Source organism: Periplaneta americana, chromosome 6 (genome assembly GCF_040183065.1).
Source record: "Periplaneta americana isolate PAMFEO1 chromosome 6, P.americana_PAMFEO1_priV1, whole genome shotgun sequence".
NCBI classification, from domain to species: domain Eukaryota; kingdom Metazoa; phylum Arthropoda; class Insecta; order Blattodea; family Blattidae; genus Periplaneta; species Periplaneta americana.
This window is the reverse complement of record NC_091122.1, coordinates 47,185,260-47,197,338: the sequence shown is the minus strand read 5'-3', so window position 1 is coordinate 47,197,338 and position 12,079 is coordinate 47,185,260. Positions and strand designations below refer to the sequence as shown.

The window sequence follows — 12,079 nt, the reverse complement described above, 5'->3', positions numbered from 1 at the left end:
TAATGTCCATGTTTCTGCCCCCATACAATGCTACACTCCACACAAAGCACTTCACTAGTCTCTTCCTTAGTTCTTTTTTCCAGAGGTCCTTTTTCTATTAAAAACTTCCTTTGCCATTACTGTTCTCCTTTTGACTTCCTGACAGCAGCTCATGTTACTGCTTATAGTACATCCCAAGTATTTGAATAATAATGATAATAATAATAATAATAATAATAATAATAATAATAATAATAGTAATAAAACTGTTATTTTATTGGGTTAAGAAGTGCTTAATACAGACTTAAGATTATTTGCAGCACACGTTTTCCGTTATTAAATGTTACGAGCGCTTATAATACAAAATTAAGATTATGTGCAGCACACGTTGCGTTATTAAAAATGTTAAGAAGTGCTTATAATAAAAAATTTAGGATTATGTACAGCACACGTCTTCCATTATTAACTTCACACTATAATCAAACAAGAACCTAAGATACATACCTAATGCCTTTGTTGTTTTGCTGACAGCTAAAGTTTGTTTACTTCTTCAAATAAGCGTGTTTTAACAGTGTGAAATCTTAGCCTTAACTGTACCACCCCTACTTGTCTGTTATGTTTTTCAGCGGAGATCTTTGGCAAGAGAGCGGAAGACTATTCCATCAATTTAGCTGTTACCCCGTTATTCGTAAATTAAATATATGGTAATTTTAGAGGTGTAACACAATCTAGTTCTCAATGAAATTATGTTCTATGAATTAAATTAAACTAATTAATTCCCAGTTTTCAAGAAAAATGCTTATAAATAGTTGCTGGAACAGCTTCCATTTCTTCAATGCTATTTTCTTAAAGTGGAATCCTCTATAGGTAATTTGATTTCTACTCCATTGGATACATGCCCTAGCTCTAATTATGGCGATACATTAGTGAAAGAATTTTATTTTTTGTCCTTTAAATTTGCAGAAATTCGATCCGAACAAATGTATCTTTTCGTTCTGCAAAGGAATTTTTAGAACGTTACAATGCGGTACAGTTGTGCATTTAACTTTCTCCATTCTCTCATGATAATTCCTCCTTTTCCCCCTCTTTGATTCATTGTCAAATGTTAGAAAGAATCAAATTCAAACTTTTGAGTCCATAGCTGGGTTGTTCTTTGATGAGAGATGTGTGTTCGCAGTATGTGGACCTGGACGAGTTCCTGTCCGAGAACGGGATCCCTGTGGACGGCCTACCCCAGTCGACAGCGCAGCAGCAGCAGCAGCAGGTCATAAAGCAAGGATCTCCCTTACCGGAGGCGGCACGGGGCTTGCCGCAGCCTCACACTCTGCCTCCGCACCCCGCACAGACACAGCAGCAGCAGCAGCAGAGAGTGGGCGACCCTTCGGGACCCCCGGTGCTCGAGCTGGTGACCACCAAAAGAGAGCGCTCGCCCACACCCAGTGAGCCGCTGTCCCCAGACACCCTCAACCCTCCGTCGCCTGCAGACTCCAGTGAGTATCACCAAGAGGAGAGTGTTCATATACATCTTGATGTCCTGCTACCAGTAGTTCTCCTGTTGCCGGTAGGTCGAGCCACACTAACGAGAGGGTCAACCGGAAGTGACATCATTGATTTCAGGAGGTTAATCTTTTAGATATTCCAAACAGAAAACTTTAATACAGTTTTGTTCGTTTTTGCTTACGTTTCGAGAAAAAAATGTTTAAAATGAAAGCTTACTGGCGTATTTCGGGAAAACTATTGACTAAATTCCCAATATCCTCAGTCAATTTAAGAGAACATTGAAGTCTAATAATACTGAATGAACAATCCTTCGCGCATCCGCGCTTTCACGGCTTACGGCTTATAGGCGGAACCAGCTGCTAAGCCTCCCGCCTGCACAGTCTGAAGGTCGCCCCAGGCGTCAGTATGAGTTGTACCGGTACTCTTGCAAGATAAGCACGTATTCTTAGGCGACGTAGTGTGTTAATTAAGTTAATATGGCTCAATTCAGGTATTCTATTCTCCAAAGAGTATTCATGGACAATTCATATGGGTCGTTCCATGCAAAAAAGTATGTTTTTGAACCATGATGTCTCAAAAGTTAAAAATATTGTAGTAGGTTATTTTGTATGTTCTAAATATGAATTTCAAGGAATACTATATTTAGATCTTTTATAGTTTGGCAGCAATCAGAATTTAAAATATTGTCTTAACAAAGAACACGGTTTCATTCATTGAAGTTTTCTTACTATGTAAAGAAAGCTGGAAAAATTATTTCAATGCAATTCGAAAAAGGAGAGCCTTGTTTATAAATGCCCTTAAAATGAAAAAAAAAAAAATATATATATATATATATATATAATTTTTTAAATTGTTATCCCTGTAAAATACTTTTAAAAACTATAGAACACAAAATGCAATTCATTTTTATAGACGAAAAAACATGTCTTTAATTCTTTAGGGTATATTGAGTCCACTGTGAAAATTTCAGAATGGTGACTTAAATACCATGTCAGTTTTTAATAAAAATAGCTCACCGGAACAAAGGAGCTCAGTAGGTAGGCTGTCCCGTCGTACAGAATGTTGCGGACGTTTGAGATTACTCATCGTTATGAAGTCTCGCGAACGCTGCGACCGCAACACATAGCAAGCGATTTTCAACCGTCCGGAACAAAAATTAATAATTTTATTAATTTCATTATTCACAAGTTTTTTGAGATAAAGTCATAAAACTTGGGAGATGGATTAGGAATATGATTTTCTTTAATACGAATGAAATTCGCATGAATTCAATTTGTTGCATTCGAATATAAAACTATTTCTTTTTTTTTTTAATGAGGTGTTTTATGAGCATGCCTTAATATTATTCGGATTAGTCTTTAAGGTATTAAAATATGGTTATTCATGTTTACAATGGTGTCTGTTTAGTTTCGATGACACTTCATATAGGGTGTCTAGAATATTTTAAGTAATGGATAACATGTAACTGCCACCCATTTTTCAGTCATCCGTATGACTAAAATATTAATGATATGGCGGTCATAGTTGGCAGTTCAATTTATTTTCATAATAACATTATTACTGTATATTAAAAGCCCAAAAAAATTCATGACATCGCTGGCATATTCTTAAAATTTTGTATGGAATGGCCCAGGTACATTTTTAAGTGTTTATTACTAATAACTTACGCGACAAACTGTACGTAGATTTACTGCAAACTTCCTGACACACGTTCACCATAGTTATCGGCTTGACTCACCCAAGATCCACAAACAGTGGAAGCGGTCACTTGAAGGATTGATTGTTCATCCAATATAATGTAGAATGAATTTTAGTTTCGTCCTTTTAAATTTGCAGAAATTTCATTCGAACAAACGTAAATTTTTGTTCCTCGGAGCAATTTTCGGAACTGTGTAAAAGGTTATTGCCTGGAATCAACAGATATAACATAAGACTCTCGTAGGCCTATACCTTTGTTAAGAAGAAAAAACAAGAAATGTAAACATAAACAATTGTGTTTAAAGATAGCTGTGGAAATTGACTTTCTCTTACGTAAGTTTACCGATTAACTACTTTAAAAATTAAAGTTGGAGACGACATATCTAGTTGGTTGAAGCAATATGGCGTGCTTTTCAGTATTGCTATCAGTGGCGGCTCCTGCATATTTCTTAAGAGGAGGAAAGTAATTAACAGCACTAAATGACACCTTCTTGAATGAAACATGCTACAAATTAGCCTACATGCATACATGTAAGACCAGGTAGTGTTGGGGTTGGCCTTCCCTTCTGTATAGCAATAATCTGTTCTTGTAAACTGAGTTTCCTAAATTGTCCAAAATATATTATGATTTCACTTCCATTCATTGTTGAATAATTGCGCAAATTAACAATTACAAGGAAATTCACAACTTCGTAGCATTTTTCGAGCACACTACAGCATCACACGTGTTGGAAGAGACTAGCTACTAACTCGTAACCGGAACCGTTTTACGGAAATGGAAATGGGAATGGGAAATAATCTGAGGAAAGCGAGAACACTGCACCCACCCACCTGGTCTGTGTTGCCACATGTACATTTTACAATATCACATACTTTTGAAGAATGTCAGTTCTTGTAAAGTCATACTGTCATTATTGTTCAAAGCTGCCGGTGGCCGATTAATTTTTTATGTTAAAAATGATGTAGTTTGGAGTACCTACTTTCAGTTTCAAATATATTTGTACAAAACTGACAACTTTGCTGTTGCCCTGTCTAGTAAACAATGAATAGAAGTGAATTTCAGAGACGAACTACGTAAAACTACTTCCTCTTTGTTTTACATAAACCCGACTTTAACTTTCAAATATCCACGAAAGTTTCAAGCCATGAATAGTAGCCTATATAAAGTGCAATGAATAATATTTTTCATTCATAATTTAAAAAAAAAAAAGTTTACGTGGTGTCTTGCATAGCGTTGCGGTAAGATGTGTTATAGTCCGGTTGAATACAACATCGTTTGGTGGCAGCGGTAGCGAGCTTGCTGCATAACCAGTCGGTTTCTATTTCCCGCCCATGACTGATTCAGAGGAGGATCTCCTCCCTCTCCGTTCATTTACTTGCTTTAAAAAACTGCTTCTTTCTCTGGCCGCTAGTGCGCTGTTGTCTATGTGTGTTAACTGCAATAGAGGAGGAATGGAGTGCCTTTCCTCTACACAGACAATTTCGCATCTTTCTCACTGTTTTCTACAGCACATGAGCGCACGTCGTTTAAAACTCGATCAACCGAGTTTTTCTTATAGCTGTGAACTTAAAAATTATCGAATCTTCCTCGAATTTCAAGGCACATATTTTATTTGGTATTTACTTTCAAAAGAAGAAAATGTGAGGAGGACGTTCCTCCCTTCCCTCCCCCGAGGAACCGCCACTGATTGCTATTATAGTTTATTTTGGTTGTGAAGAAAAGCGAATTAGAGTTTGTGAAAATTCAGAAACAAAGACAATTTTAAATCACCATATTCTGATACACTTTCATACCGAAAAGACATTCCAAACTCCGCGACATGTGCAGGGATAATTACAATACAGCGTAAGAGAGAGCTCTGAAGCATAATTCCATAGCCTGTAATGGCGCATTAGAGTGCGAGAAAATTTAGTTAGGGAACCACAGACATCATGCTAACGGGTAACCAGATTGTGTTAGCTTAATTTTGCAGAAAAAATATAGGCCTGTTGGAAAGAAAGAATAAAAACTGACAGCGGTGAGTAATAAAGATACTTTTTAAATTTTCTTCATTATTTGGTGACAGTTGGATGAAACAGATTATTTTTGGAGCTGAGATAGAATATTTCTTAATTGTTACCTGGCCTGGCAACACTGTCTGCGAGAGGAACAAGTTACATTAGGGGAATGAATACACAATACATAAATTCATTATATTAAACAATTCTACGGGCACATACCTTGCTTAGTTAGAATTCTAAGTTTCTCTTTCAGCATTATCGCTGGCATCATCTGGACGAGAGTTCGACCCTCGAACGCGGGCCTTCTCCGATGAAGAGCTGAAGCCTCAACCAATGATCAAGAAGTCAAGAAAACAGGTATTAGATTCATATAAGCCAATTTTATGTCCCGTTATCATACACGTTCCAGCTGCAAACTGCAGACAACACAGCAAACACAGTTATTACTGAGCAGTTGACTGCAAGAAATCTTCATTCCATACAAGGTGACTCCGCATGTAAACAAATGCACGTGTTTGAATCTCTCATCCTATTGGCTGCAGAGCAAATAACCTTTTTATGGAGCCTAGAACTCTAAATTAATAAGTTCCCAGTCAGAAAACACAATGTGTTACTGTATAGGCTACACTTTAGACGACTTAATAGAAAATTTGCTCTTTTTCTAAACACGACAAGTAAATACGATATATGAAGCAATAGGAGAACTAATTAGGTACTAAGTCTGTGAAAAAACAATGTAATTTGTAGGCAGGACGAGGACGGACAGTTTTTGGAAATAAGGCCTGATAAGATGACATGTATGCTGCGTCACATAAGAACCAACCCAATGGTCGGGGTTCGGAAGGATTTTGCGTTGTGTTTATTGATATGCGGAGTCATCTTATATGGAATGAAGATAAGACGGCAGATACCTGTTCTGCCCTGGCTTCTTGTGTGGCTGTAGCGCCATGGAGTTTAGTTTTCATGTAGTAGTCATCTCATCGTATCCCTTCCTTGCATGTTTATGTATATTTTATATATGTGATTCAAACCTGGTTGAGTGGAAGAGAAGGGTTTATGGCCTACTCTACCGGGAAAATTAAGGCTACTACTACTACTCTACTCTACTCTACTCTACTACTACTACTACTACTACTACTACTACTACTACTACTACTACTACTACTACTACTACATGGCGGATTGGCAAGGTAATTTACTTGGTACGTCATCACCATCATCATCATCATCATCATCATCATCATGTAACTTCCAAGGAGTTGGGCCACAGATTGGCTCATTCTAGTCTGAATCAGAGGTCGAGAAGTTTCTTCAGTGGTCTTCCAGAGTTTCTTGTATCCGCCAGAATGTAATTTTTTTTGTACTTTGTACGTTATTACATATATTACACTTAATTACTTAATTTACTAGTAATTCACTTGGCGTAAAAAACTAGAAGTTTATAGCCTACAAAGAAGTTTTATTTATTCTTTCAAAATAAGTTATAACTATTTAAGATGTTTCGTTAAAAATTTGATTGTTAAATCTTTTAGTTCTCATCTAAGACCACTCTGAAGAATAATGTATAACTTCAAACAATTAAACAATAGATAGGCTGCGTATTGTATGTTGCAAAGTTGTATTATAAAGTGACAATGCGAGAAAAATTATTTAAAATTATCGTTCATTTTGTAGACTGCCGTTTTATTAATTAATAATTTCTGTTTCAAGCCTTAGGTATGTGTGTCAATCATTGTTGCAAACTGATAAGTTTTTGCAGTTCCGCGCATTTTTGACAGTTGTAAAAAGACCATTCTCGACAGTGTTAAATCTATACATACATATATAGGTTTCACATTATACACTATCTACAAAAAAATAATTGGGCACTGTTTTTGCCCCTTTAGAACCTCGTGGTACCACTTCTTGTTGCTATAACAGCAGCCACCCTGTCAGGCATGCTCTCCACTAATTTGTGTAGGATATCCACTGGAATGCGTCGCCATACCTCTTGCAACATGGCACTCAGTTGGACAATGGAAGTTGGCCGCATCTCCCGAGACCTCAATCGCCGGTCCAATTCGGTCCAAAGGTGGTCAATGGGATGAGATCAAGACTCTGCGCAGGCCAGTCCAACCGGTGAACATTATTGTCTGCATACCACTGCATAGTAGCCACCGAAACATGGGGCCAACTTCCATTGTCCAACTGAGTGCCATGTTGTAAGAGGAATGGCGACGCATTCCAGTGGATATCCTACACAAACTAGTGGAGAGCATGCCTGACAGGGTGGCTGCTGTTATAGCAACAAGAGGTGGTACCACGAGGTTCAAAGGGGCAAAAACAGTGCCCAATTGCTTTTTTGTAGATAGTATATTTCAGTCTCCTCTGTGCTTTTCAAGTGACTATTACAATCTTACTACGTCATACTACTTTTGACCAATAAAACTGTACGAAAGGACGTATTTCAACCAATCATGGCTGCTTATCGCACAATTTTATCGCGTCCCTAGCATTTGTTTCTTTGTTTGCCAACATTTCAAACTGCGCTGGTCTGGACGTCAAAAAAGAAAAATATATATAAAAATACAAACCACTCCAGTCGATGCACAGCAGTTTCAAATATGACTCGCATTGGCATTCAAGAACAAGAATTAATAAAAATCACTGACCATACCTATGCATCTTCTGAATTCCGATTTACAAATAAATGAAGAGCACCATTCGGAAATCCTGAATAAGTTGAATACACAATGTAGGCCTAAATCAACGAGTTCCACTTCTATTACGCACACGTCCAATATAATATCAATTGAACCACCAACCACATTCAAATTTGAAAATTGTACATTCAATAATTATTCCTTTTAAAATTATTCATTCGGAAATCCTGAATAAGTTGAATACACCATGTAGGCCTAAATCAACGAATTCCACTTCTATTACGCACACGTCCAATATAACATCAATTGAACCACCAACCACATTCAAATTTGAAAATTGTACATTCAATAATTATTCAATTTAAAATTATTCATTCGGAAATTCTGAATAAGTTGAATACACCATGTAGGCCTAAATCAACGAGTTCCACTTCTATTACGCACACGTCCAATATAACATCAATTGAACCACCAACCACATTCAAATTTGAAAATTGTACATTCAATAATTATTCCTTTTAAAATTATTCATGTTTATTTTTTATGTCATCGTCGTTAATTAAAACTTTTCTAACACTTGTGTATATTAGTTAGGTTATGTTATAGCTTCTGCTATATGATATTATGGATAGTCACATATCAGAGATTGTTTAATATTAAGATTTATTGAAAATCATCTGTCAAGTGACGTTGATTACTGGGATTCGGATAATTGAAGTGGAATGCAACTGTAGTGGTTTTAATAAAAATGAAACTGAATCAACAAAGCCTTCTTGACTAGTAACATTGCCATCGTGTATAGATAGATCGAGAACTTCTCGACGAGAAGGCATTGCTAGTAATCATTACAGTGTCTGTATAAAGACACTACTGCCATCTAGCATGCATCTAGCGTAATATTTGTAATGTTGAAATGGTACAATAATACATTTGAAGACAGTTGTATTTTCGTAAGTCAATTAATATTTTATTGTATTGGAGTACTTCGTTACTTCTAATCTTTATATACTTTCTTCTAATCGTGTAATAGTCAATTAAATCCCACTCGAGTTTTTATTTTCTCTAGATAAATCAAAACGTCTAGTGAGATTACTGTTGATAATTTCGTTCAGTTCCTCGTGCTCAACTATACAATACGTAGGTGTAATGAAATAAAATATTCATTGTGGTAAAATGAAATAAATTTTTTTTCTCAAGAGTAATATTTTTTATTTAATGTGTTTTGTTTTTAAACTGATTATAGGTGCTCATTTAATAGATCTGTCTCTAATAAAAAAATGAGCACTTTGTTTACATCAGAACCAAACTGATATGGGGTAAATTTAAGCTCTATCAATTCCTACTTTACCATTTACCACAAGAGCAACTACTGATATTCTTTACTTTTCTAGTTCAATACTAACAGCATATGCAATAAACGTTGAATGTACGCATAATTGTAATATTCTAGTGAATAATTTTATCGTGACAAGATAATGTTGTTATTTAACTAAATTTTCTCATCAGAAGTAATTGCTTTCCTCAGGATCTTTTTTTCTGAATAGAAAATCCCTCAGGATCTTTTTTCTGAAGTACAGATTTTCTATAGGAATTTATTGATTTATGCTTCTGCTTAACCATCCATTTGTTGTTGATTTCATTAGTTTGTTCCGGATGATTTGAAGGATGAAAAGTATTGGGCTCGTCGCCGCAAAAACAACATGGCAGCTAAGCGATCAAGAGATGCTCGCCGTGTCAAGGAGAACCAGATAGCACTACGAGCTGGCTTCCTTGAGAAAGAGGTACGGTAATTTGGATTTGCATGCTTGAATCAGAAGAAAATTGCTCAGCAATTTTTATTACTTCGGAATATGTATGATAAGAACTTTCTTGTGTTAAATATTATTAACGTACCTTGTTAACATGTTTCGACCTATTTTCGGTCATCTTCGGAACTGGTCGTTGTTGGTCTTGGCGCCTCTTGTTTCCTGTGTGGGTGTGTTCGTAGTGTAGAGTCAAAGAGTGTATGTGTTTTGAAATTGAGTTGTGTGTTGAGAATATCGTTGGGGTGTATTTTCGTGTGTCTGTATATTTCATATTGTTCTAGTGTGTTGAGTTTCTGGCTTTTTGGTTGGATGTGCAGTATTTCCATGTCTGTGTTGATATCTCTGTAGGTGTGGTTGGCATTTGTGATGTGTTCTGCATATGTGGAGGTGTTTTGTAATTTTGTTATGGCTGCGATGTGTTATTTGTAACGTGTTTGAAATGATCTGCCTGTGTGTCCTATGTAGAAGTTGTTGCAGGTGTTACATTTGAGTTTGTATACGCCTGTGTGATTGTATTTGTTTGTTTGTGTTATTTGTGTGTTGAGATGTTTTTGTAGAGTGTTGTTTGTTCTATATGCGATGTTGTAGTTTAATTTCTTGAATGAGGTTGCAATTTTATGTGTGTTTTTGTTTTCGTATATTAGTGTGATGTATTTTTTGTGTTCTTGTGTTTGTGTTGTATTCTTCTGTTTTTTGTGGTTTTGTTTTGTCTTACGTATTATGTTGTCTATTTTGTTAGGGTTGTATCCGTTTTCTTGTGCTATGTATTTGATTGTGTTTAGTTCTTCGTTGTAATCCTGTTGGTTCATTTCATTGGTATGTTGAGTAGTCTGTGTACCGAAGATGACCGAAAATAGGTCGAAACATGTTAACAAGGTACGTTAATAATATTTGACACAAGAAAGTTCTTATCATACATATTCCGAAGTGATACAGTGTTAAAAGTTGTGTAATCAAGATGTATAATTTTTATTAATTTATGGACAGCAAATTTCACAAGTAAAGTTTCCCAACAATGAGATCATATGAATTAACTGTAAGCAAAAAATTGCATAATTCAAATTTAAGGAGCTAAAATTTAAGTGTAGCTAGGGCTGTCTTAACAGCATTATAGGCTCCCGGCCATAGCAACGCATTGGGCCCTGCCAACACAACCACTCACAGGAGTAAAAATGTAAATTACCTATAAAATAAACTTACATTCATTGGCACCTCCAACAAAATCAGTGTTTTGACATTAAAAGAAACATGATGCACAACAGAGTTTAATCAATACAGATGTTTGGACAGTATAACATTAGCCTTGATCTTGAAAAACAAAAATTTCAATATAAAAATGATACTGATAAATCATACTGACGACAATAACACAGACACACATTATGAAATTACCATGACTTATTTATTACTGTTCAAGTGTTAAACACAAACATTTGAAAAATTTCTTTGCAGAGAATTCCTTCTGACCCATTATACCTAGTAAGACAATGATTTGTGAAAAGCAGGCTGTGGTTTATGTTTAAACTGCTTAAATTTAACTGCTCCTATAAACAAAAATGCATTGTTGAAAATCTAATTGGATGTGTGTTTATTATTTATCACTATGATTAGTAACCATAACTCTAAGTTACATTTCCAATATAATCGTCAACAATACTATTTAATCACTTTCCGGCATGTGCTCTATATAATTTGATATGAAAGGTTTGTTCTCCAAAGAGTTGGAGTTTATTTTTCAATTTACTCTATACTTCCTATCGAAGTAAAAAATACTCGTAATAATTACACCATCAACAAAACCAATGTTCAACAATGAATAGGTTTGAATAAGTTTCTTTGATTCGAGTCTGATGTGCTTCGTCAAATCAACTTTGACATCATCAATGCTTTCTCTGTGAAGAAAGTGCGAAGGAAATCTTTATAATTCACAAGTAAGAAGCATGTATTTTGATTCCAGTAATTTATTGTTTTCTGCATTGTAACATTTCATTTAAAAAAATAATTTAAACTAAACATGACTTGTATAACTGTATAACTTGTATAAACTGTTTGTGGGGAATTGGGGGGGGGGGGCAAATTTTAGCACTGCCTAGTGGCGGCACTATACCTAAATCCGGCCTTGGACACCAAACTCAGTCACAAAAAAAAAAAAAAAAAAAAAAAAAAACTTTGCTTTGTTTCACTTTCGGCATTTGTACGTCTTCACTTGTGTGATACAATATGTTGACTGCGGGCACTGTGGCTGCAGTATTTATTCTTTTCATTGAATGGAGGAAAGTACGTAACACATGTGATCAGGAGTCAAGGTTGATGCAACCATAGGGAAAATTCTTGTAAGACACAATCTGCAGTAGGTTCTCGAATATAGACTACGACTACAACGTAGAAAATGCCCGTTCATAAGGATAAAAGGGCAAAAATGCAACAAAAAGTAGAACATTTTCTAAAGAAATG

General features: G+C 35.7%; 1 protein-coding gene across 5 annotated transcripts in view; it reads left to right on the top strand.

Moving 5' to 3' along the window:
- Pdp1 (PAR-domain protein 1) overlaps positions 1-12,079 on the top strand; it is a 588,948-nt gene that overhangs the window by 549,495 nt on the left and 27,374 nt on the right. For 2 of the 5 annotated variants that reach the window (XM_069828052.1, XM_069828048.1), the window contains exons 3-5: positions 1,157-1,469; positions 5,420-5,535; positions 9,464-9,601. In XM_069828052.1, the coding sequence (XP_069684153.1) occupies positions 1,157-1,469; positions 5,420-5,535; positions 9,464-9,601 (567 nt within the window). The remainder of the gene's footprint in view (positions 1-1,156; positions 1,470-5,419; positions 5,536-9,463; positions 9,602-12,079) is intronic. The other 3 variants (XM_069828050.1, XM_069828051.1, XM_069828049.1) reach the window with 3 other exon arrangements.